This window comes from Engystomops pustulosus, chromosome 5 (genome assembly GCF_040894005.1).
Source record: "Engystomops pustulosus chromosome 5, aEngPut4.maternal, whole genome shotgun sequence".
NCBI lineage: Eukaryota > Metazoa > Chordata > Amphibia > Anura > Leptodactylidae > Engystomops > Engystomops pustulosus.
In genome coordinates, this window is record NC_092415.1 from 196,157,820 (window position 1) to 196,185,129 (window position 27,310).

General features: G+C 44.7%; 1 protein-coding gene across 2 annotated transcripts in view; it reads left to right on the top strand.

Moving 5' to 3' along the window:
• The window catches only part of LOC140134286 (uncharacterized), a 253,868-nt gene that overhangs the window by 185,094 nt on the left and 41,464 nt on the right, over positions 1-27,310 (top strand). Inside the window, exon 9 of one of the 2 annotated variants that reach the window (XM_072154872.1) lies at positions 25,777-25,830. The exons of the other annotated variant lie outside the window; for it this stretch is intronic. Coding sequence (XP_072010973.1) covers positions 25,777-25,830 — 54 coding nt within the window. The remainder of the gene's footprint in view (positions 1-25,776; positions 25,831-27,310) is intronic. 2 annotated transcript variants of the gene reach the window in all.

Below are 27,310 nucleotides of genomic sequence, written 5' to 3' on the forward strand. Positions count from 1 at the left end.
AAAAGTTAATCTCAATACTTTGTCATATATCGCTTTTTGGCAATGACGGATGTCAAATGTTTCTGTAGGTCTTCACAATGTAGGTACACAATGTTGCTGGTATTTTGGCCCATTCCTCCATGCAGATCTTCTCTAGAGCAGTGATGTTTTGGGGCTGTCACTGGGCAACACAGACTTTCAACTCCCTCCAAAGGTTTACTATTGGGTTGAGATCTGGAGACAGGCTAGGCCACTCCAGGACCTCGAAATGCTTCTTACGCAGCCACTCCATCATTGCTCTGTCGGTGTGCTTGGATCACTGTTATGCAGAAAGTTATCCAGCCATGTTTCATTTTCAATGCCCTTGCTGATGGAAGGAGGTTTGCACGTAAAATCTCGCTATACATGGCCACATTCATTTTTTCATGCACATGGATCAGTCGTCCTGGCCTTGGGAAGCTTCCATTGCGGCCTATAAGCATAATATTGGCTTGTGTCACAAGATCTAAGCGAATGTGGCTATCCCAGCTAGAAGAGATGGTGAAGAGTAGCACTCGGAGAAATGAAGCTTTCCTTAAAGATATCAATTCTGCTCAAACAGCCTCCACTTTTTTGACCGATGCATCAATTGATGTCCTTAGGCTCTCGGCAAGGTCTTCTATACTTTCCAACTCAGCACGTAGAGCTATCTGGCTAAAATTTTGGAACGGTGATGTGATTTCAAAAAAACTTTCTATGTGCCATCCCTTGTGAAGAGAGTTCCTGTTTGTTTCTACACTCGAGAGAAGGCTTCTGACAGAAAACAGAGGTTTCCTGACTCTCAAAGGCTTCAGAATAGGTCCTTATGTCCTCAACGAAAGACCAGCTCCAACCGAGAGATAGGAAGGAGGGTGGTTGGAAGTCCTCAAGGAAGACTAGGGGGCTTCATGTTTAACTGTCCCCCTGAAAACAATAAAAGACCCTCCTAGCATTGACGCCAGGACTCCTGTGTGGGGCAGACGCTCTCAAATTTATCCAAGCTGAGAAAAAAAGTGAATACTAGGGCCTTAAGATACTTTTTCTCTCTCCTCGCCCACGGAGATTCCAAATTACAGTAACATCAAATTTCAGCGCTCAAGAAGCCTTGGAGTCCAAAGTAAAGTTGCTATTTCTGAAGTTGGTCTTGGTGGAAGTTTCAGAGAAAGAAAAGGGACTGGGGTTCTACTTTAATATGTCTTACGTCAGGAAATCGGTCGGATCTCTCCGGTGCCTCATCAAACCCAACTAAACTGGTTTATTGTGACCGAAAAATTCAATATGGAAACCTTTAAAGAGAACCCGTCATGCAAAATAACCCCCCTAAACTAAATATATTTTCATAGACTGCCATTAGAGAGCATTGCCTCTATCCCTTCATTGTCCCTCTACATGCCTGTAAACCTAAGCAATGAGGTCCTAAAGCTGTATGCAAATGACCTGTGAAATGTCCAATGAAGCATTAGCATATTCAAGCTGTCCACTCTATTCATGAGTGGGAGGCACAGCCACACCCCCAGTGCATGACTGACAGCCTGTATAATGATGTGAGGCTGTATAATGATGTGCTTCCTGGTGCTGGTGGTCACGCCCCCTGCAGCCTGTGTGTGTGTATAGGAGAGATACAGCAGCTCCAGGCAGCCATGTTACAGCAGAACATGTCAGATTCATGTGTAGCTGATGTCTGTGTCTCTCACCTGTATATTAGGATGATGTAGCATGTCAGCAGATGCAGCACACACACTAGCCATGCTTTACTATACATTACACACAGACATGAGCAGGGGGAGGAGAGGGGAGGGGTAACAGGGGTGACATCACTGCCTCTGACCATGTGACCAGCCTCATTTACATGATAAAGAATAGATGATTTTATAATGATTAATGTATGAAATAACTAGATAAAGGCTGGGATGGGATCCTTGTGAGCTGCTCCAACAGGTAGAGGTGACAGGACTAGTGACACAGACCTGATGACAGGTGTCCTTTAAATTCAACAATAAATTTGTTTATTTCCGGATTGTTTTATGGTGTCAATAGATTTGTCCATCACATTGGACCATGAAAGAAACAAAAACTAGAAGGTATTACGCTGTGTGACAATATACTGGTAGTGGTTTATTACCCCAGATAAAGATCCAGCTCCTGCCTATTTTTTAACTGTCTGTATGTCTGGTTTTGTAGATCACTAAACCATAAGGATGAGATGTGAAAGATTAGATTCTTATCTTTAATATGACACAAAAAGCATTTTTTGATGTGCTATAGAAAAGAAGATAAGAGCTTTTGAAGTGACATTCATATTGCAATCACTAAACTTGACTCATCTCATGTGAAAATGAGGTGAGTAGAGTCATATTTGACTGACTTTGGGGGAGATTTTTTTAAGGTAAACAGGGGGACATTTCACAGGCGTTCTGAAGGAATTCTACATTTCATACCATAGTGGAGGTGGTCAGTAGTTTAGTGGGGTAAAACCTGGTGTCAGGATACCTTTAACCCCTTCCCGACATTTGACGTAATAGTACTGCATCGCGGGAGGTGCGTTCCCGCAAAATGCAGTACTATTACGTCAAGCTTCTGGCCCCGGCTCCTGAACGGAGCCGGGGACAGAAGCTGCGGGTGTCGGCTATATGTTATAGCTGACACCCGCCTCTAACACCCGCGATCGGAGATTTCTCCGATCGCGGGTGTTAACCCCTAACACGCCGCGGTCGCGCTGACCGCGGCGTGTCAGAGGCATTTAAAGTTAATTAAATGCGAATCGGACCCCCCCGCGGCGCTTACCGGGGGGGTCCGCTCCTCCGATCGCAGCCCCGGGACTGCCGGTGCCCGGGGCTGCACGATCCTCCTCTCAGTGCCGGGTCCCTGCCTCCTGGCAGGACCCGGCTGTAAGACACTGGGCATGCGCAGCATGCTCAGTGTCTTACATTACACAGTGCAATACATCTGTATTGCACTGTGTAACCTGTAAAAAAGCTTGAACAAGTGATCAGAAGATCACTTGTTCAAGCTTAGATGTCAGTAACAGTAAAAAAAGGAAAAATAAATAAATAAAGGTTTTTTACAGTAAAAATAAATAATAAAAGAAAGTGAAAGTCCCCACAAACACCACATTTCCCTTTACACAAGTAATAAAGTATAAAAAACACTAAATCACGAAAAAACCCCACTTATTTGGTATCGCCGCGTCCGTAACAATCTGTACAATAAATCCTAATCATAATTGGACCCGCTCGGTGAACGTGGTAAAAAAAAAAAACCAAAAACTTGCCAAAAATTAAAACTTTTTATCAAATTGCTTTACAAAAAATGTTCTAAAAAGTGATCCGAAAAAGTTACAAGCACCAAAATGATACCGTTAAAAAGAGCAACTTGTCACGCAAAAAATAAGCTTACAACCAGCTCCGTAAACCAAAAAATACTATAATTATGCCACTATAAAAATGACAATACTAAAACAAATGCAATTTTTTCTATTCTAGTTTTCCTTCAATAAAATTGGACAAATATAAATAAAACTATATAAATGAGGTATCACCGTAATCGTAGTGATCCGTAGAATAAAGATAATATATTATTGTTATGCTACAGTGAACAACCCCCCAAAAAAATGCTAAAAACCCAAAACAAGAATTGATGATTTTATTTTCCTCCACACGTAAAAAGTTAATAAAATTTCTTCAATAAGCTAAAAACCCACTAAAATTAAGTTTTTTTTTACAGTGCATCTCGTCTCGCAAAAAATAAGCCCTTATTTGTCTAAATTGCTTAAAAAATAAATAAAGATTGTATAGCCTATTCCCAACGAGCGTTGTTATAGAACGGTGCGGCGGGTAGTGACTTTCCAACACCGGTCAGGGTAAGACGGCGGCTGTTCACTGATCGGGGCAAGACGGCGGCTGTTCCTGACGGCCATTCATCCTGCCCCATGGACCAGAAGGGTTACGTCCCCCCCACACACCCCCAGTTTATTATCGCTGCTACTGGCTCATCAATTCAGACGAGCCGATAGCAGCGAATTTACTTATGACGTCAGTAATACCGGTCACCATGTCTATAGACACAGTGATCGGGGCAGGGTGGCGGCTGTTCCTGACATCCACCAATTTTGCCTTGCGGTCCAGAGGGGTTTTGTTGCCCCCCTCTGTCCATGTTTGCCGCTATTTGCTGGTCGATATGGTCCAGCCAAAAGCCGCAATATTCGTCACAATGGGCATCGCTAGGGTGAATAAGAGCAACACTTGGCGATAATTTCCCTACGAAAAACCAAGATATGGTACAAAAGTGCTGGCCGTGCACATTGTACAGATTACGCTGTACAACTCTTACGAGCTGTTCCAATGTGCATGTCCTGCCGTATCATTTCTCTGTTTTCAAGAGGAAGATATTAGGAAACTAATATTGGTACAAGAAGGACGGGACCCAGTACCTCTGGTTTAGATGTTCCTGTGTTTTGCCAGGACAGCATTTTCCCGGTGAATTCTGCTGCTTCTAATGGTAGGACTCAATAAAGAGTCTGTTCCAAAAGAGAAGTTAGGATGGACACTACATACTAAGGATGGACACTACATACTACTAAGAGACCTGCGACAACTCCAGAGTGACAAAAGTTTAGTTGGTCCCCTGGTATATTCTACCTCCTTATACACTAGACATTCACAATTCACGCCCAACCTATTGTGAATTAATTTCGGTAAAATGAATAATTGTAACAACTGTTATGTCCCGTTTCTCCCTATACCCCTCCATTATTTCATAAGGGGCGCCACATAACGGGCACTGAACTTTCCAGAAATAATTGCAATTTCCATCTTGGACTCCATTGCACATCATATTTGGAAACCACCTATATGTTCAAAATGCTCATTTCACCACGTGTATTACCCTACACCACATATTACACCTTGCTATATTCCCCAAGGGGTGTACATTCAACAATTAGGGTCACTTTTCGGGTTTTCCTCTGTTTTGGTACCAGTACGGCTCTCCAAATGTATCCTGACACATGTGAAGGATTTCTTACAAATTTGGCCTCTAAAAGACAAACATCCCTCTTTTCCTCTACTGTGCGCCCATAAAGCATTTTATATGCACATGTGGGGTACTTCTACACTCGGGAGAAATAGTTTTACACCTTTTTTGGGGTTATTTAATATATTATCCCTTGTGGCTTACATAAATTAGGGGTAAAGTGACATTTATAGGAAAATTTTCACCTTTTTAATGATTCGGGCCTAATTGGATCATTCACCTGTAGGGGCAAATACATATATTACACTTTGCGAAATTCTCTAAGGGGTGTGCATTCAAAGATTAGGGTCACTTTTCGGATTCTTATCCGTTTTATACCACTAGGGTTCTCCAAATGCATGTCAAACATTTCTGTCAAATTTGGCTTCTAAAAGGCAAACATTCCCCTTTCCTTTTACTGTGCGCCCATACAACATTTTATATACACATGTGGGGTACTTCTACACTCGAGAGAAATAGGTTCACACATTTTGAGGGGTTATTACATTTTTTTTATCCCTTGTGGCTATATAAAATTAGGAGTAAAATGACCTTTATAAGAAAATGTTCACCTTTTATCTATTTAAGTCCTAATTAAATCAAACACCTTTACGGACAAATACACATATTACACCTTGATAAATTCTCTAAGGGGTGTGCTTTCCAAAATGGTGACACTTGTTGGGGTTCCCCTCTGTTTTGGTACCGCTACGACTCTCTAAATGCATCCTGACTAGAGATGAGCGAACATGCTCGTCCGAGCTTGATGCTCGTTCGAGCATTAAGGTACTCGAGACGGCTCGTTGCTCGGACGAGTATTTCCCCTGCTCGAGATCGAGCATTTAATTAAAAAAACACAGTGAAGAACAATGAAGAATAGAATAAAAACAGTGAACACAGGATCATTTAAGTGAAAAACACAGTAAAGAACACAGTGAAGAATAGATTACAGATGTTCGGCACATCTGCTTACTTGTCGGAAGATACGCGCGGAACGGTGCGAACAAAATAGTATGTGAAGAACAATATATATGTGTGAAGAACACATTGCAGAACACGGTGAGCAGGACAGAGACAACGAGGAGCAGCACAGAGACACCGGGGAGCAGCACAGAGACACCGGGGAGCAGCACGAAGACATGGGGCAGCAGCACGGAGACATCAGGCAGCGGCACGGAGTGGCACGGAGACATCAGGCAGCGGCACGGAGACATCGGGGCACGGAGAGAGCGGGGCACGGAGAGAGCGGGGCACGGAGAGAGCGGGGCACGGAGAGAGCGGGGCACGGAGACAGCTGGGCACGGAGACAGCTGGGCACGGAGACAGCGGGGCACGGAGACAGCGGGGCACGGAGACAGCGGGGCACGGAGACAGCGGGGCACGGAGACAGCGGGGCACGGAGACAGCGGGGCACGGAGACAGCTGGGCACGGAGAGAGCGGGGCACGGAGAGAGCGGGGCACGGAGACAGCTGGGCACGGAGACAGCGGGGCACGGAGACAGCGGGGCACGGAGACAGCGGGGCACGGAGACAGCGGGGCACGGAGACAGCGGGGCACGGAGACAGCGGGGCACGGAGACAGCGGGGCACGGAGACAGCGGGGCACGGAGACAGCGTATCTCCCGACAAGTAAGCAGATGTGCCGAACATCTGCAATCTATTCTTCACTGTGTTTTTCACTTAAATGATCCTATTCTTCACATCTGCTAACTTGTCGGGAGATAATATACGCGCGGAACAGTGAAGAATAGATTGCAGATGTTTGCATACATCTGCTAACTTATCAGAAGACATTCTTTTTCAATTAAATAACACATTTTATTCCCGAACCATGGTCCCTTTGAAAAATGCTCGAGTCTCCCATTGACTTCAATGGGGCTCGTTATTCGAGACGAGCACTCGAGCATCTGGAAAAGTTCGTCTCGAATAACGAGCACTCGAGCATTTTAGTGCTCGCTCATCTCTAATCCTGACATATGTAAAGGATGTCTGTCAAATTTGGCTTCTAAAAGGCCAACGCCCCTCTTTCCCTTCTAAGCTTCACTGCGTACCCATACAACATTTTATTTGCATGTGTGGGGCAATTTTATACTCGGGAGAAATGCTAGTACACATTTTTTGGGGTTGTTTCATCTTTAATGCCTTATGGGATACAAAAATTAGCCGTAAAAGTGACTTTTTTGGGAAAATGTTCACCTTTTTCCTTTTAGGGACCTAATTGAAGCAAACACCTGTAGGGGTAAATACACATATTACACCTTTCTGAATTCTCCAAAGGGTGAACTTTCCAAAATGGTGACACTTGTTGGGGTTCCCCTCTGTTTTGGTACCTCTAGGGCTCTCCAAATGCATCCTGACACATGTAAAGGATGATTGACAAATCTGGCTTCTAAAAGGCCAAAGCCCCTCTTTCCCTTCTGAGCACTACTTTGCACCCATACAACACTTTATATGCAAAATTGGTGCAGTTCTGTGCTTAGGAGAAATAGTTTTACACATTTATGGGGTTGTTTCATCTTTTATCCCTTGTGGCTTACAAAAATTTGGGGTAAAAGTGACTTTTTTGAGAAAATTTTCACCTTTTTTCCCTTTTGGGGCCTAATTGAATCAAACACCTGTTGGGGAAAATACACAAATTACACGTTGCTAAACTCTCCAAGGGGTGTACTTTCCAAATTGGTGTCTCATGTTGGGGCTTTCCTCTGTTTTGGTACCACTATGGCTCTCCAAATGCATCCTGACACATGTAAACTTTTTCAGCCATATTTACCCTGCAAAAACGAAACAACGCTCTTTCCATTCCAAGTGCCCCCCTGTGCCCGTACAGCAGGGTACAGTGACAAAATGGGTATTGGCATGCTCAGGAGGAATTGACCTAAACATTGTAAAATGCATTTTCCTTTTTAACCCATTGTGAAGGTGCAAATTTTAGTGTTCAATGAATCTATAGTAAGATAAAATTACATTTCTCTAATTTCACTTTCATTTATCTTTCACGCTCATGAAACGCTCAAAGGGTTAACAAAATTCCCAAAGGTTGTTTTGAATATTTTGAGGAGTGTAGTTTCTAAAATGGTGTCATTTGTGGGGGGTTTCTGTCATGTAGGCCTTCTAAAGTCACTTCTAACTAAATTGACCCTCCAAAAGTAGGTTTTGATGATTTTCGTGAAAATCTGAAAAATTGCACCTAAAGTTATAAGCCTCCTAACATCCAAAATAAAGGAAAAGATGTTTGAAAAATGATGCCAAGTTAAAGCAGACATATGGAAAATGTTAGTTATCAAGTTATTTTAGTGATATGACCAACTTTCCAAAAAGTAGAAAATTTTGAATTTGGAAAACATTGTTTTTTTCAAAATTTTTGCCAAATTTCCATTTATTTCATAAATAAATACTAAATATATTTATTAAATTTCTCAACCAGCATGAAGTACAATGTGTCACGAAAAAACAATCTCAAAATCAACTGGATATGTTAAAGCGTTCCAAAGTTATAACCACTTAAATAGACACATGTCAGATTTTAAAAAATGGTCCGTGTCAGGAAGGTGAAAAGTGGCTTCAGCGTTAAGGGGTTAAGTCAATTTTGAGACCCATTTAGAATTGCCAGTTGCCCTTGTGAGCTTCTGGCACAAAGAGTAGTGTTGCAGGTTATGGTTCCTCAGGGGCGGTACCTAAATTTGCAACAGAAATCATTAAGCCAACGTTCTCACCTCTCAGGTCTGTGGTGGCTCTTGACGATAGTGGTCATCCTTTTTCATAGGTGAGAGTTGTCCATAATTGTTAGGCACCAAAGTCATTGGGGGTCATTTACTAAGGGCCCGATTCGCGTTTTCCCGACGTGTTACCCGAATATTTCCGATTTGCGCCGATTTCCCCTGAATTGCCCCGGGTTTTTTGGCGCACGTATCGGCGCCGGCATGCACGCGACGGAAATTGGGGGCGTGGCCGAACGGAAACCCGACAGATTCGGAAAAACCGCCGCATTTAAAAAAAAAAGAAAAAAATCTGTCGCAGAGCTTGCACTTACCTTCACTCAGCCCGGCTCAGTGAACTCCAGCGTGTTACGATGCTTTTCAGCGCAGCAGTGTCAAACATCACCTTTAAGTCTCCAGGAAGTTTGCTGCCCAATCATATGGATGAGGAGTTATAGGGTCTGGAGGTGCATGCATGTTGTTTTTTTGGGGGTTTTTTTGTCTTGTTTTTTTTACCAACCATAAATTTTAAGGCGTTAGGTTTGTTATGTTATTTTTATGTTTACGCTGCTGCAAAATGAGATATCCCTAATCAGATTATCCCTTTAAGGAGATGTTTGATCAGTCTCACCGCCTTGGGCAACAAACAGCAATCGCAGAGCACAATATTAGGAAAACATTTTGTGAGATGAAATATTCCATGTAGATGAGGAGGAATTGATCTTTATTTGAGGCGTGGAATACATGATGTGGAGCCTCCATCTGCGGGGAGACCTGGGGGTACTTGATTTTTGGAGCTGGCAGCATCTTTATTGTTGTTATGCCAATTTAGCAGAGGAAAAGCTGGTCTACGTGATGGTAAACCGGCCCGGGCTCGTATCATAGCTATATTATGTATTTTGTAAGGACTTAGGTCTCTGGCACAGGCCTTCAGCTAAATTTCTACTTGCCTTCAACTACTACATCTATTTCGCTTCTAACCCCAATATGGTGTTTGCTCTAATTTGTTCTGTGTCTCTTTGTACCTCCCCATATATTAGGACTAATGGCCCCCCTATTATCTGCTTGGCCCCATCTATTCTATTTTCTGCTCGATACTGTGCTGGTTATGCCACCTTGTTTAATACTCAATGGTACTGTGCCTCCATGTGTCGTGCCTGCTGCGCCTCCATGTGTTGTGCCTGCTGTGCCTCCATGTGTTGTGCCTGCTGTGCCTCCATGTGTTGTGCCTGCTGCGCCTCCATGTGTTGTGCCTGCTGCGCCTCCATGTGTTGTGCCTGCTGTGCCTCCATGTGTCGTGCCTGCTGCGCCTCCATGTGTCGTGCCTGCTGCGCCTCCATGTGTTTTGCCTGCTGCGCCTCCATGTGTCGTGCCTGCTGCGCCTCCATGTGTCGTGCCTGCTGCGCCTCCATGTGTCGTGCCTGCTGCGCCTCGATGTGTCGTGCCTGCTGCGCCTCGATGTGTCGTGCCTCCTGCTCCTCCGCGCGCCGTGCCTCCTGCTCCTCCGCGCGCCGTGCCTCCTGCTCCTCCTCCGCACGCCGTGCCTCCTGCTCCTCCTCCGCGCGCCGTGCCTCCTGCTCCTCCTCCGCGCGCCGTGCCTCCTGCTCCTCCTCCGCGCGCCGTGCCTCCTGCTCCTCCTCCGCGTGCCGTGCCTCCTGCTCCTCCTCCGCACGCCGTGCCTCCTGCTCCTCCTCCGCACGCCGTGCCTCCTGCTCCTCTGCCCATTTTTCCTGCAGCACCACCACGGGTTGTACCTGCTGTGACTCCTATGAAGTCGCCTACCAGTTTATTCCTGCCCATTCATTACACCGAGCATGCATGTGTATAGGGTGGTGCCTTGGAATAGTCTCCCTGGCACTTATGTAAAGTGTATGGGCACCAGCAGTTGTACTATGCATTGTATACAGTATCAGGTGCCCACATTTCCCATGTGGTCTACAAATTATCCTGGGAGATTTCAGCTCTGAAGTTTGCACAATTGTGGATGCAGCTCTGAACTGATTCCAGTCAAACTGACGTCATCAGCCAAATTAAAGTGATTTACATGAACTTTTTTACTCTTTTTTTTTTTACTTTTTCTTTTAGTTTTCTCTATATCAGAAATTCTTAATAGAATATTCATAATTTTTTTTCTCCCATGAGACCCAGAGTCTCTTGTAATTAATTATTTGTAAGAGGGCAAAGGTTAAAGTATGGGGTAAAGGCTACATTGTCGCTAGTGACCTGAGTTACTTCTATGAAGGAGCTTCAGTCGCGTCACCCAACTGGAGGTGAAAGCTTAATAAGGGCACCAGGGACCGCGCTCCCGAATATTATACTATTTATTCCATATTTAACCATGGATAACAGAAGACTGCAGATATTGCAATTTTTTGACAGATTGTCTCATAAGGGCCTGTAGTAGTGTTTTTCACAAGAAACTACAAAATGAAATGTTTATTTATAACAGCGGGGGAGGGGATAGAGATATAAACACAAATGTATACATTTCCTTTATATTATTGTCGCGAGACGTTTCTTATATTTTTTTCCATTAATGTTTGTACGGTGACAATTTATCACTTTACTTGTCAGTAGGGTCAAATAAATCAGCTTTATAAGGGATTTATAGGTTTTGGGTGGTATTGCAGCCAAGCCTTGTTCACTACTCCGTTCCCCCTAGAGAAGGAAGAAGAAATGTCTTTTCTAGAATTCTGTCTTTTATTTGAAATCGCCCCCAAAATCATGAGCAGAAAAGAGTTATATTTGCCTGAGATGAGTCATGTTTAGAGGTTGCAGGGGCAGTGTCACTTGAGACTCCTCTTTCTTTGGTTCTATAGCATCTAGAAACCTGCTGGTGTCATATTAAAGATAAGAATCTCATCCTTCGGCTACAGAAACAGATATATGATCAGTTAAGTAAATAGCCAGGAATAAGATCTCGATCTACAACTTACATTTCTAACTATGTCTTTAAATAAAGATGCATTTCTTATCTTTAATATAACACTAAGACAGGTTCATAGGTGCTATAGAACATCCAAAGTTAAACTTCTCCTGCAGCTTCTAAACTTAACTCATGCCAGGCAAAACATGACTCTTCTCAACTAAACCGGTGAGATATCACATAGAGGACATTTCATAATTCACCTGAAGAGGGTGCTAGTTTAATGGGGTAAATCTGGTATGAGAGTCCCTTTAAGTTTGTTGGTTGGCTGAAGCTCTGCCATGAGGGGACACCATAGTTAAAATATTGGTATGCAGAAAGCTATAAAACTATTTTTACGTTGAACTGTTACAGCTCATAGTATATAACACCCCCCCCCCCCATGCTAACTCCAGATTTTATTGAATTTATTTTAGCTTACCGTAAATACCTGTAATGTTTTCACATCCTATTTTTTTTTTTTTTAACTATATTGAGTCTTGTTGTCCGATCATGGCCCGCAGTTTTGGTTCCTTACTGTATATCAGCCTGATGCTACGGCCATTTCATGGCTTTCTTCTAGTTCCCCCTGGACAGTATCGGACCGGGGTTTTTTGGCCCCAGCGTATGCAATTATTCTGGTGGCCCACCTTCCCATTATCCACTATTAGACCCTACATACTAGCCTTGTGTTCTCCTACATGACCCTACTAACTAGCTTTATCTTCTCTTAAATGAGCCTACTAACTAGCCTTGTGTCCTGCATGACCCTACTAACTAGCCATGTCTCCTACATGACCCTACTAACTAGCCTTGTCTCCTACATGATCCTACTAACTAGCCTTGTGTCCTGCATAACCCTACTAACTAGCCTTGTGTCCTGCATGACCCTACTAACTAGCCTTGTGTCCTGCATGACCCTACTAACTAGCCTCGTCTCCTACATGACCCTACTAACTAGCCTTGTGTCCTGTATGACCCTATTAACTAGCCTTGTCTCCTACAGGATCCTACTAACTAGCCTTGTGTCCTGCATGACCCTACTAACTAGCCTTGTGTCCTGCATGACCCTACTAACTAGCCTTGTGTCCTGCATGACCCTACTAACTAGCCTTGTCTCCTACATGACCCTACTAACTAGCCTTGTGTCCTGTATGACCCTATTAACTAGCCATGTGCAACACCCTCGCCGATGCAATGGCGAGGTAGTGCTTGCGAATACGCCCCACCTGCATGTAATCACCTTACACTACATGGTCCTGATAGGACATAGCGGTATTGCAGTGGTGAATCCTGCCTGGCAAGGCAGGAGTTAAGTATTTTGTATAATGCCAGATGCTGTTATCCAATGATATGTGTTACATCCTGTGCTCTGTAAGCTGAGATGTGATTGGAGGAGCAGCCACCACCTGACCAAAGGAAGGTAATAAAACCTCTGGCTAGGAATGTTCTAGAGGTCTTTCTAGGGAGATTCCAGTGTAGGAGAATCCTAGAGATCAGTGAGTGAGTGAGCAATCTCTGTCTAGCCCATACCAGAGCAGGAAGAGCCTAGCCCCTGCCTCTGAAGAGTGGAGCATCAGACTAGAGTTAGTGTAGTGAGGAAAAGGGGTATCATCTTACCTTTGAAGGTGATACCTGAAGCCCTACAGGACAAGCTGAAGCTTCCTACCAGGACACAGCTGCCTCCCAGCCTGCCCTCTACATCCAGGCTGGTGAACTTTCTCCTGAGGCTCCCTCCAACTCACATCTCAGCACTCCATCTACCTGTTAAAGGCACGTTGCTGCGGTTCCTGCCGGTTCAAATATAGAACTGTAAGTTGTTTTCTTCAACTTCTGTCTCCGTCTGGTCCCTGCTAATACGGCTGCCTTCATCACCGGCACCCTGTCCATCACCCAGAGACTCACACTCGGGACATTAAGGGGTTGCCCCAGGGAGATCCGCTATAGCAGCCTCTCCCTCATCATTTCTTGCCAACACCACCCTGCTGGAGACCTGCCAGGCTGTAGGACAGCCCTCCGGTTCCCCCCGTACCAAGCACCGTGACAATAGCGTGCTTAGGCCGCAACCGCCAGCCACTCCGGTACAGCGGGCCCCGGCTGACTCCAGGCCTCACCTCAAGGGCTAGGCCCCGGTGGGGGATGTTGCAAGTGGCGTCACGAACAGGATATATACTTCTGTGCTTTATCCTGGCACTAAAGACTGTACTTTATTAAGAAAAAGACTGTGCTGCCTAACCCTGCTGCCATCCGGGTTTAGGCCCAGTAATTGTGTGTTTCTGGACTGAACTGTGTTATACTGCTGCCACGTGCTGTCGAGCGCCGCTCCAGCACTCAAGAGGTTAATCCCTGCAAGAACTGTACCAGCTCTGCTACATCCGGCGCTGCCGCGCCTGAAGATTTTTACCTCAGAAACTGTGGCGCAGCAAGTAATTCCAGCCCGCCAAAACTTTTACTGGCGGGAAACCCAGAGACATCGCTAAGCTCCGCCCCCTGCGCATATGGCGCGAATCCTGCCTCAGCGCGCTGTGGCGCAGCAGAAAATTGAGCCCGCCACAACTCCTGGCGGGAAAGACTCAAGCTCCGCCCTCTGGCACGAAACTCTCCCGCGCTGCAACGCCAGTGTGAGCCCACGAGGTACCTCAGAGTCAGCGCAGCCGCCATCCAGCATCAAAGAGGTTAATCGGCCATCTTGGATTTCTCCACGTGCTGTCTCCTGTCCTGCTGACATGCCGCACAGCCTCCGAGATGAAGAACCAAGTGTCGCATGGCTTGCCCACGAGCCGCGGGCCCCTTCCTCTGCTGCACCGCTTACTGCTGTCTCCCGTACGCAGTATTCAATGGCGGATTCTCCACAGCGGCTGCCTCCTCCGATTCCGGACCTCCTGAGGACCACCGCGGATGTGAGTACCATGGCCCCCAGGGCCTATATCACAGTGACTGTGACTATATCTCCCTTAGCCCCGGCTGGGGTACAGTCCGGCCTCCCTGCAGAGGGTCAACATCTCCCCATAGGAGGCCCGGCTACAAAAGGGACTCTCTTAAAGGGGCCTGACCCCTTATCTAATGCTGCTGATCGTCCTGCGGAGTATCCAGGACCACCTGCTAAGAGGCCCAGGCTGTCCGGTGAGAACGCCATGCCAGCTACAGAGGTCACCACCGCCAGCGCAACAGCGCCCCCAAGAGCTACATGTCAGCCCAGGAACAACAATCCTTCAGCTGTCAGCAATGGAGAAGTTACAGCTCCTGCGGTCATCATCATGCGCTCCACAGCGCCCCCAGCTACAGAAGGTGAGCCAGAGAAGTGCCTGCCTCCTTCCTTTGCTGAGATGCCTGCCGCCGCAGATGACCTTCCTGCTGTTCCAGCTCCAGCTTCTGGGTGTTCCATGTCAGCAGTTCCAGTCTCTACCACCAGATGTCTTCAGGTGACAGATCTCAACACTGCTTTCTTCACCCAGGCTGATGATGTCCCTGCTGCAGTTCCTGCTCCCATGCCTGCAGCCATTGCTCTACAGCAGCAAGATTAACCCCTGATGGGCTGAAAGCCTTCTTCAGGTACTGTGTACATATGTATATTTATTTCTGCCTATCCCTATAGAGCCAGAAACTGTCCTGAGACTCTTACCCTTATTTGTCTCAGTCAAGAGATTATACACTGTTATGTGCTATGATAGCACCTCTTTCTCTGCCACAGCAGAGAATTTCTTCAAAGGACTCTGTCCCTCTAAACTAGAGGAGACCCTTTGCATCGCAGTGCACTTTTCCCCACCTCAAGGGCTGTACCCAGAAGATGGACTTTGTCATTAGAGACCTTCTGTGAGACTTTTGCCAGATACTACCAGGAAAAGTTGCAATGTAATTGACTATTATTTTGCACTTAATGCCTTCCTTTTAGGTACGGACATTATGTTTGCACTTTTTATGCCTTTTCTTTGCAGGAAAAGAGACATTTGCTACCGTGCTACCCTGAGTAGCCTATCTATCTGTAACGTTGTGATGTTATAAGATGTGTACCCATTGGGCTCCTAAGCCAATGTGAATTAACCTGTTTGCACACTGTCAGAAGATATGCCAGTAGTCTGCATTAACCCTTTCATAGGCTTTTCAGGTTGTAGTGTGGCTGTGTCGGACCGTCTTTTATGTAAAACACTGACCGCTACCTGATCCCTCAAACTGAGGTTTGCACATGGGGGTAGTCCGTAAACTGCGGGTCCTACGGGGACCGGGGGTGTTACACAGTTAGCACCTGGATGCCACTCATACATGGGTAAGGATACCAGTCAGGAGGTACTTGTGTCGCATATGCTAACGCAATGCAGATAGACACCTTATATAATTGCCGCCAGGGAAGAAGCGTTGATAAAACAAATATACAGGCCTTGGTGCAAGGAGTGGATTACAGGACATGACACCACACCTTTCCTACTGTACAGTTCGGTTTAATGGCGTCAGCGACCAACTGTCATACAGCTACATATTTTTGTCTTAGTCCGACACCAACCCAGGTGCCTGTCTCCAGGACCATGGGCGGTTTGTCCCTACACCTCACATAGCCTGCACTTCCCAGAAGTGCCCTTAGCCCCCTCTGTGCCCCAAACCATTTGTAGTCGAGCCGAGGGCGGCTCTTTCAATTGCCCCCGGGGTATGCAACACCCTCGCCGATGCAATGGCGAGGTAGTGCTTGCGAATACGTCCCACCTGCATGTAATCACCTTACACTACATGGTCCTGATAGGACATAGCGGTATTGCAGTGGTGAATCCTGCCTGGCAAGGCAGGAGTTAAGTATTTTGTATAATGCCAGATGCTGTTATCCAATGATATGTGTTACATCCTGTGCTCTGTAAGCTGAGATGTGATTGGAGGAGCAGCCACCACCTGACCAAAGGAAGGTAATAAAACCTCTGGCTAGGAATGTTCTAGAGGTCTTTCTAGGGAGATTCCAGTGTAGGAGAATCCTAGAGATCAGTGAGTGAGTGAGCAATCTCTGTCTAGCCCATACCAGAGCAGGAAGAGCCTAGCCCCTGCCTCTGAAGAGTGGAGCATCAGACTAGAGTTAGTGTAGTGAGGAAAAGGGGTATCATCTTACCTTTAAAGGTGATACCTGAAGCCCTACAGGACAAGCTGAAGCTTCCTACCAGGACACAGCTGCCTCCCAGCCTGCCCTCTACATCCAGGCTGGTGAACTTTCTCCTGAGGCTCCCTCCAACTCACATCTCAGCACTCCATCTACCTGTTAAAGGCACGTTGCTGCGGTTCCTGCCGGTTCAAATAAAGAACTGTAAGTTGTTTTCTTCAACTTCTGTCTCCGTCTGGTCCCTGCTAATACGGCTGCCTTCATCACCGGCACCCTGTCCATCACCCAGAGACTCACACTCGGGACATTAAGGGGTTGCCCCAGGGAGATCCGCTATAGCAGCCTCTCCCTCATCATTTCTTGCCAACACCACCCTGCTGGAGACCTGCCAGGCTGTAGGACAGCCCTCCGGTTCCCCCCGTACCAAGCACCGTGACAATAGCGTGCTTAGGCCGCAACCGCCAGCCACTCCGGTACAGCGGGCCCCGGCTGACTCCAGGCCTCACCTCAAGGGCTAGGCCCCGGTGGGGGATGTTGCACATGTCTCCTACATGACCCTACTAACTAGCCTTATCTTCTGAATGACCCTACTAACTGGCCTTGTCTTCTCCTAAATGATACCTTACTAACCAGCTTGGTTTTTTGCTCCTTTATCTGGGATCCAGTATTTGGTCCAGTATCTGGCCCACCGGAAGATCCTTTGATTCCCTGGTGGGCCAGTCCGACACTGCTCCAAGATGTTCTTCAAAGTAGCATTAATTAAGACGTGAACCTTGGATGGTGCCCTTTAATTTGGCATATGATGCGCCATTAAATAACCTTAAAATGTAAAAATGTTTAGAAAAATTTGACATCCAACAGGTCCCGGTGTATACCCAGCCATCTCCCCCCCCTTCGCTCTGTATTTTATGGGTTGTTTAAATGGAGAAGGCAGAACATTTTCACCTCTTTTATTATCTTCAGTCCTCTAGATTCCGCCATGGTAAATGTTTCTGTCCGACCACAGGTACCTTTTGAGTTCCTTCGCCTGCCAAGTTAAGCCTGACAAATGGCAAACGCTTGTAATTAATTTTGTCATCTTTTTCATGGACCAAAGGGCGACTACCGTAACTATAGATTGTAATTGTCATCAGTGTCACATAAAATGTGCTATTATTAAGTTTCCGGCTGAATTTTATAGCCGCCGATGGTCATAAATTGAACGGTCAGTCATTTAAATTACAGAGCAGAAAGTGTGGTTTATTTTTTAGATTTTTTTTTTTTGCTTTTCTTTGAAACTACCCTCGGAGACAATGTGTTTGACTTTAGACCTCCGAAAAAACTAATTGCGCTCCTCTTGACAGATGCTGCAGAGGTTGTAACCCGAGAGTAGAGCTTTTATTTTTGACAGTCCAATCATAATAAAATTGTTTAAACCACTCTCGACTCATTAGGCCGCTCTTCTCGTTGCACGTCTTAATTTGGATATTTTTGCCTGCGAAAGTTCCTCACCAGATAATTTGCTTGTTGTGACACATGTCAGAGAATTTTGGGAGAAAGCACTTGTGCATTGTGATCCCTGTCTGCGGCTGGAAATGTGGAGTTTAACTACCTGTCGCTTGATGGTTCATTCCATAATCGTTAAGTTAGGTAGGAATGGATCGACCCATTTGTCACTGGTGGAGATCAGGCGACCTTGTTTGGTGCTATTTCGAGGCGAGAGGTCATGAGTTGGCCATGCCGGCTACATGTAATTCAATATTGATGAAAGCCAGTCGTTGAGAGGACTATGGTGCTTTGGGTGTCAGTTTGGGATGTCTAGGGCAAACCAATAAAATCTCATCTTGGTGACCATAACTGGTCAGACATCTGAAACCTTCAGTAGTAACTTGCTTCCTAATTCCTTTTTGTTGGCTGTTTTTGTGCTCGGAGGTCGGTAACCTGCTGACTGCTCTCGGATTCAACTTTCAGCTAGCTCTGTAAACCTGGAGCACATGGCCACAGCAAGGTAGCAAGGTGCAGTCAAGATGATGGGGCCCCTATTAAACTGTAGGTCAGTCCAAAACAACATCGTAGAATAGATGTATCTTTGGCCCATATGACCCTGGAGCTCTAGATACAGTTGGATCCTATGGCAGCACATAGAGTCCTTGAGGGACATTTATCAGGGTTTGTACACTCCACGCCCCCTTGGAATGGAGGTGGCGTAATGGGGGAATAGTCACAATTCCTGGTGGCTCACAGAAGAATTGGCCACCAGGAATTGTGTACGGAGCTGTGGATAGTGTCATTTTTTGCGAATTTTGATGCCGTTTTCATTACTATAATTTTTGGGACTGTGCGACCTTTTGATCACTTTTTATTAATTTTTTTATATTTTTCAAAATGGCAAAAAAATGCCATTTTCGACTTTGGACGCTATTTTCCGTTACGGCGTTAAACATAGTGAAAAAACATTATCATATTTTGATAGATCGGGCATTTTCGGACGCGGCGATACCTAATGTGTTTATGATTTTTACTGTTTATTTATTTTTATATCAGTTCTAGGGAAAGGGGGGTGATTTGAATTTTTAGGTTTTTTTATTATAATTTTTTTTTTTTAAACTTTTTTTTATTTTTACTTTTACTATTTTTCAGACTCCCTAGGGTACTCTAACCCTAGGTAGTCTGATCGATCCTATCATATACTGCCATACTACAGTATGGCAGTATATGTGGATTTTACTCCCCATGCATTACAATGTGCAATTAGCACATTGTAATACATGGGTTAAAACGAAGTAGCCTCGGGTGTTCGGAACACCCGAGGTTACCATGGCGACGGATCGCCGCTCCCCGTGACGTCATCGGGGAGCAGCGATCCACAACAAGATGGCGGCGCCCATGCGGCGCCATCTCTTTGAAGCCGCCGGCAGCATTGCCGGCGGTGATCGCGGAGAAAACACCCGCGATCGGTGCTAGCACCGATCGCGGGTGTTACCGGTAAGCCTTTGCTGCAATATGCAGCAAAGACTTACCGGCTATGGAGAGGGCTCGGCCCGCGGGAAGGGGTTAAAGTAAATCTACCACCAGGATGAAGGATTGTAAACCAAGCACATTGACATACTGGTGTGTGCCCCCTCTGCCGGGATCTGCTCTTCTTCAGCTTTGTTTTTACTAAAAAAGTCTTTATAAATTATGCAAATGAGGCTCAAAGAACAGTTAACCCCTTCATCGCGGGCCGAGCCCTCTCCATAGCCGGTAAGTCTTTGCTGCATATTGCACCAAAGGCTTACCGGTAACACCCGCGATCGGTGCTAGCAATGCTGCCGGAGGCTTCAAAAAGATGGCACGGCATTGTCGCGGATCGTCGCTCCCCGATGACGTCATGGGGAGCGGCGATCCGTCGCCATGGTAACCTTGGGTGTTCCGAATACCCGAGGCTACTTCGTTTTAACCCATGCATTACAATGTGTTAATTACACATTGTAATGCATGGGCAGTAAAATCCACATATACTGCCATACAGTAGTATGGCAGTATATGATAGGATGAATCAGACTACCTAGGGTTAGAGTACCCTAGGGAGTCTGAAAAATAGTAAAGGTAAAAATAAAAAAAAGTTTTAAAAAAAATTATAATAAAAAAACCTAAAAATTCAAATCACCCCCCTTTCCCTAGAACTGATATAAATATAAATAAACAGTAAAAATCATAAACACATTAGGTATCGCCGCATCCGAAAATGCCCGATCTATCAAAATATGATAACGGTTTTTCACTGCATTTAACCCCGTAACAGAAAATAGCGTCCAAAGTCGAAAATGGCATTTTTTTGCCATTTTGAAAAACATTAAAAAATTAATAAAAAGTGATCAAAAGGCCGCAAAGTCCCAAAAATTATGGCAAGGAAAACGCCATCAAAATTCGCAAAAAATGACACTACCCACAGCTCCATACACCAAAGTATGAAAAAGTTATTGGCGCCAGAAGATGGCAAAATAAAAAAAATATATTTTGTACAGGCGGTTTTAATTTTTTTAAATGTATGAAAACATTATAAAACCTATACAAATTTGGTATCCACGTGATCGTACTGACCCAAAGAATAAAGTAGACATGTCATTTGGGACGCAGAGTGAAAGCTGTAAAATCCATGCCCACAGTGCATTTGGAATTTTTTTCCCGCTTCCCAGTACACGCCATGGAATATTTAATACCGTCACTATGAAGTGCAATTTGTTATGCAGAAAATAAGCCATAACACAGCTCTTTATGTGGAAAAATAAAAAAGTTTATAGATTTTTGAAGTTGGTGAGTGAAAAATGGAAGTGAAAAAACTATTAAGGGGTTAAAGGAAGCCTACCATTTGATTTGATGCATTATGAAGCAAACATACCTGGAGAATGCTGTAGCTACACTGATGCAGGATCATATCTTGGTTAATAACATATAACATTGAGGACTTTTGGGAAGCTGGGTCAGGCTGGCTGACATAAACACGTTACACACGGGAGCTTGTAATTACAAATGGATGTTAGTCAAGACATGACTAATCAAACTGAGCTGGATCACTTATACACAGCAGCCTGGGGATGGTGTAGCAATTGATTATTTTGCCTACAGGCACAACCCAGGGATTACATCATCCCCCAAAGCCAACAGATATTTGTAGCCTAAACTGCGGATAGGCCACCTATATAACATTTCAGACAACCCCTTTAACCCAGCTAAAACCAGTGTTATTATAGTCTTCCTGTTTCTTCATTTTTCACAGATTTTGCTACTTTTTGTACTTTTACCACATCTTACTCATGTCTCTAATGTAATATTCCTTAGTGTGCATATATTACTTTGTTGACGTCTTAAATCTTAGAGTGTTAAGTCTTTAAAACATCTTGAGAAATTGGCACAATTAACTTTAACTCTGAACCTTAATATTTGTATGGAGCAAGCATGTGGTGCCCTGTGATCAGCTGCGTTTTAGCCGGCGACTAATGCTCACTAAGTGCTTTCTTCAAGTCCATTAGCAGGTAAAGGTTTGAGTTAAGAATTACTGTCAACTTTAAATGTGGACTGGAATAATTTTTCCACTAACCCTAAAGAGAACATTGCATTTTACAAGTGAAAATGGGCAGTTCCTATTTACCAAACAATTAGCGAAAACTTCTTGCTTAAAGAGGACATTTCATCACCTCATCACCTGAGAACATGAACATATCACTCTATAAGGGCTACTTCACAGATTCAGGGGCACTTTGAATGCTCTTTCTAGCCCACCACAATTGCTGAGATATCAGTCCTGTTATCTGACCAATGTATTCCTCTCCACTGTCAGAGAGGAGGAGCAGAGGAGGGGGCGTGTTTTAAGATGATCTTCTTTCACACTGAGCTATTGACAAGATTATCAGAACACATTCCTCTTTTTCAGCACCTCTTTACTGAATATAGAGAAAATTATAATGGTCAAATTCCGGGGCTGATATCTCACAACAGTGAGGGCTCGAAAGAAAATTCAAAGTTTCCCTGGATCTGTGAATCAGTTCTAACACTTTAAATTTTCTTTCTAGCCAGTTGCTGAGATATCAGTCCCCGTATGTGACCATTATAATACTCTCTACAGTCAAAGAGGAGGTGCTGGAGCACAGCAGTATATTGATAATCTTCTCAGTAGCTCAGTGTGAGAGAAGATTATCATATTACATGCACCCTCTTCTTCTCCAGTACCTTCACACTGTCAATGGAGAGGACTTCAATGGCCAGGACTGATATCTTAGGCAGGCAGAGTATAAGCAGAGTCTTAGATACAGGCTGATGTCATCACCAGAAGCAAAGTATAGAGCTCCAAAGCGGAATCAGAGACATTAAACAGAGTGTTGAATAAATATGTCACCTATGACTTGGGTTCCTAACCCTGGCTCTAAGAACTTGAATGTTCAGGCACCCATCACTAAGGGAATGGGCCTTTTATTGAAAGGGGAAGGGTAGTGCATTGAATGTAAGAGACGCAACAGACCCAAGCTTACCAGTCCTTTGGATTTGAGACACTCATGGCCTGCAGGACCCAGGAGCGTCCAGCTGGTGGCATCATAAGACATCCATCCAGGACGCCATGGAAAGAGAAAGAAGGAACGAGTACGGGTGATGGCTTCAGACATGCCTACTAGAGGAGGTGACATGTCAACGAGGAAGACGAAAAGAAGAAGGATTATTTCACAATCTGCTAAGAACGTGTCCAGTCTTTGATTACGCCATATTGTAGCATAAAGTTCTGCATGACCTAATGAAGTCGGCCATTGTTGTGACGTTTTTGATACACCACTGTGTCCATTATTCCCCCCCTTTAGGGGCTAACGTATCTGTCAGAAGAAAACTAATATTGTCCTTCAAACACAATTATAGCATCTACTCGGTGGTTTCTCTTCTACGAGATGAGTAACAGCAGGAGACTTTGTTCCGCGATGCTTAGCATGCATATATATATGGAAAGTGATTCCCGCGAGATGTATTCATGTAGAATGCCATACTGTGCCTGAGATGCATCGTGCCCACATCACTAGTAGCTCATCCCCGCGTCAGCTTCATACCGTAAAGATTGGATTCTCCACCGTTGACATAAATTAATGATGTCTTGGGGAATTGTCTTCAGAAGAAGGAGTTAATGTTTGCGTTCAGACATTGTTAATTCATATACAGAGTCGATAATAACCGGGGAACGTAGACTAAATTCATCATGTTTCCCCTTCTCTACCTACTGGCAGTTTTCGTAATGACTCTTGATATCTGACTACTGCTGTGTCATAAATTTTGTGGTATTTAGGTTTGTTGGAGGAAAAAAAAAACGAAATATCTTGGGATTTTGCCGCTTTTGATGTGTGGGGGATTAATAATAAATGAGAACCACACAAAATAGCTTCTGCTGTATAAATCACCTATCATAAGATTGTATATGCCAGAACAAAATAGGGACGTCATGGGGTGTCATACAGAATTTAAAGGGCAACGATATATTGTAATGTTGATGGTCTACCAACATGTCCCCTTTCCATGCTTCGTTACTCTTTCTCAAGTCCCGGGACGGTCAATTTGTCTTCACTTCTGTCATCTTCCCAAAGTTGAAGCGGTTTCCTATGAAAGGCCCTTCAACCAATCCATGGTTATAGAGAGGCATGTTCCAACAGAAAAAGCAAATGGTACCCCCCCCAGGGCAAGGGGAAAGGAGGACAAGACTATGCTTAGAAAACATAATAAAAATTAGATCTTTATTGGTACAATGTAAACAAACTGTATAGAATTATAACACAAGAGAAGGCACCGAGGGTAGGGTGCCCACGAGATACAGGGCATAAGAAGATTCCTGAAGAAGATCCCTGATCAATGTAGGTTACAGGTATTTTCTTCTATCCAATTCCAATCTTCCGATCCCGGCATTGTTCTATGACTCCATTACTGCCCGGTGATTATATTATTGGCACCCCAGATTTGCTCAACGTGGCCTTTGTTTTGCATCTAGACCAGTGATGGCGAACCTTTAAGACACGGAGTGCCCAGACTACAACCACAACCCACTTATTTATCCCAAAGTGTCAACATTTAAGAACAATTTAAGCAGTAACTTCTTGCTGTTATAGCTTTCAATCTGATCAGTATCCTAAGAACACCAATACAGTAGAAAGAACGGGTGACAAATTCAGGTTCCCCTGAATAGAAAGAATTTTTGGGCCCGGAGCTCAAGCTACAATGATAATCCAGATCTGCCCACACCATCCCATTCCTCCTGTAGTCTCCGGCAGCACTGTCGCTTTAAGATAGCACTGAACGCAGAAAGTCCTGGGCCATCCATGAAGATCCCTTATGTCCTCTTTGGTGATGGCTTGGGTGCCCACAGACAGGGCTCCGAGTACCACCTCTGGCACCCGTGCCATAGGTTCGCCACCACTGATCTAGACTCTACCATCCCTGACCATGGCCTGCTGCAGGCTATTCTCTGTATGACTCCCTGGGGATTTGCGGTGGATAACGATGAGCGGATTCAAAGGTTAGGTTCGGCATACTGTGTTTGGCAGCTCCGACTTACCTGGACATATTGCTTGAAGGCCTACAGAGCAGCCAATCGGGCTGCTTTACTCTCCTAGCAACTATGCATGACTGTGATTGGTGACACAACCATGCCCAGTAGCCATAGGCATAAAGGCACCTGATTGGCTGCTCTGCAGCCCATCAAGCAACATGTCCAGGTTAGGTGGAGATGCCAAATGGAGGATGCCAAACCTAAAGTTTGGAGTCTCCTGACACCTTCCGGGTTGGCTTAGAGATAGGAATCTGATGATCCTGTCATGATGAAATCTAAAATTCTTATACAGGAGTTAGAGTGAAAACCTTACAATCGCTTGGATCACATGTTGGGTCACATGATAGAAGACGGGTGGGCTCTCCTAACATACCTGTTTTTACTTGTTTTCCTCAAATTCAAAACTTTACATATTTTTTCAAAGTTCTAGATTGTGAGCTCTCTCTGGATGTTTCCAGTTATTTACATGGGTATAATCTGACCATTTGGTGGACACACAAGTGCTCGACTCCATTATCAGACCATACAGTGATTACAAGTCCTTCACCTCAGTGTCGATTATAGCAATGGCAAATATTAGCCGTGGGGTTATAGTGACACATATGTGGACTTGACCAGCCTTGTATTATCTCCTATCCGAGATATATTCCCGAGTATATCATGTGCAATATGGGAGTTCTTAAGTTTTCATCCAACAGATCTATTGCCTCTTATTGTTATCTGTTATCGGACTAGGCCGGTCACTTTTGTCTACGCTCCTGCTTAAGCCTCGTGAACACAGAAGATGTGGAAGGAGATCCATCAAATTGTAGGTTCCCGGAAGGAAAGGTCATTAGAAGAACACTTGGCCTCATTGTGTTTATAATTTATTTGGATTTTTTGGGAGGTCATGTTCTCTTAGTGCCGGCAATGTAAAGACATCAAAGTCAATGTCCAGGATATTACATAGTGACCGGTGGTGTCAAACAGAATAATAATTAATTTGATATATCCTGTATTTTCTTGATGACATTATGACCTTTGGTTCCTTTTTAACTTATTTTTTCTATTTTTGTTTTTCCAGTTGGCTACAGAAGTCTTGGAAGGGCTTTTAGAAGAAGATGATGAAGTGATACAAGTAAGACTAATAATATGATCCACTAAACATCACTAATTTTTTCTCTTAATCTACCCCTGTTCCTCATAAGAGCCTAAAAAATGAACTCCGCTTTATTATCTCCTCCATAGTCCCATGCCTTAGTCCCATCAGACTCACTTTTCCCCCAGCAATGCCATATGACATGGTTCAAAACTCAATTCCGCTCAATTACCAACCCTATATCACAATATTAACCCTCCCCCCCCCCCTCACACTTTAGCATAGCCTGAACTTCTTTCCCATGCATTATTCCCAACATACACCCAACCCCCATTCTATCTTCCCCTACTACTGTCCCAGGTTCTAATTCCAACTACCCCTATTATTCCTACACTTCTTAGTCCCTTCCTTTATTTCCACCATTATCCTATGTCTTAGTCCCAACTGTTAACATTATTCCTATCCTGTTACCAGGTCTTAGTCCTAACCTTCCCTCTATTATCTCAATGACTGTCCTATTATTTAGCGCCAATGTTCTCCACATACAGTACAAAGACAACACTCAGCACTTGATGGACTCATGGACAAAGCTGTGGTTTCCACAGGCCATTGTGTGAGGTGATTACCCAAATTAACAAACTCAGAGCAGGTCCTAACCCTGTCCGTGTTTGCAGCTTGTGAGTGGTCTCAGGGCTGTAACTAGGAGAGGCTGGGCCCCATAGCAGTCTTCTGAAAGGGCCCCTTTTCCTTAAACATGGTACCTTCATTTTTGAAAAGGGTACCTGCTGAGTTCCAAGTCTTCTGGTTGGGGCCACTACCACCGATCAAGGAGAGAACAGCTATGCCTATTGTGTTTTGGTAGATTGTGGTTACTATAGAGTGGGCTCTCATTGAAGTGATTTGGATCTGAGGTTATAGTTAGAGATGAGCGGATACGATCTTCTCGTTCGGGATGCAGCTGTGCTCCTCACGACCCAGATGTATTGCCGGATTGGCAGCCGAACAGCCGAATTTGGCAAATGAACGTCCCTAGCTACTAGCCAAGGGCCAACCCCATTACTGTCCAATGTCATAGGTCCAACTTCCACTTTATTGTGCTATATCATAGTTGTAGCTTTCACTTATAAACCCTTCTATTGTTCTATGTCAAAGCTCCAACCCACCACCAGTTTTGTTCTCTACCATACTAATACCATACCATAACTAACCTCAGACCATACTAATTTCTTATGCCGTCCAGTGTATATCATCTATATCAGAAACCCATAGACCAATCCTGCAAACTTGCCTAAAGTAGTTGTCCAAGGGTGGATAGACATTTGACTAATTGGGGCACATTTACTTACCCGGTCCCTTGGAGTTCCCGACAATAATTCCCTGTGCCGCGATTCACTTAGATTCTTCCTGGTGCATGTAAGTGCTTGGCTTGCAACACGATTTAGAAGTTAAATTCCACGGTTTGTTCGAATCCGTCTGCTCGTCCGACGCCCCCCCCATTTCTGTCGCATGAAAGCCGCCG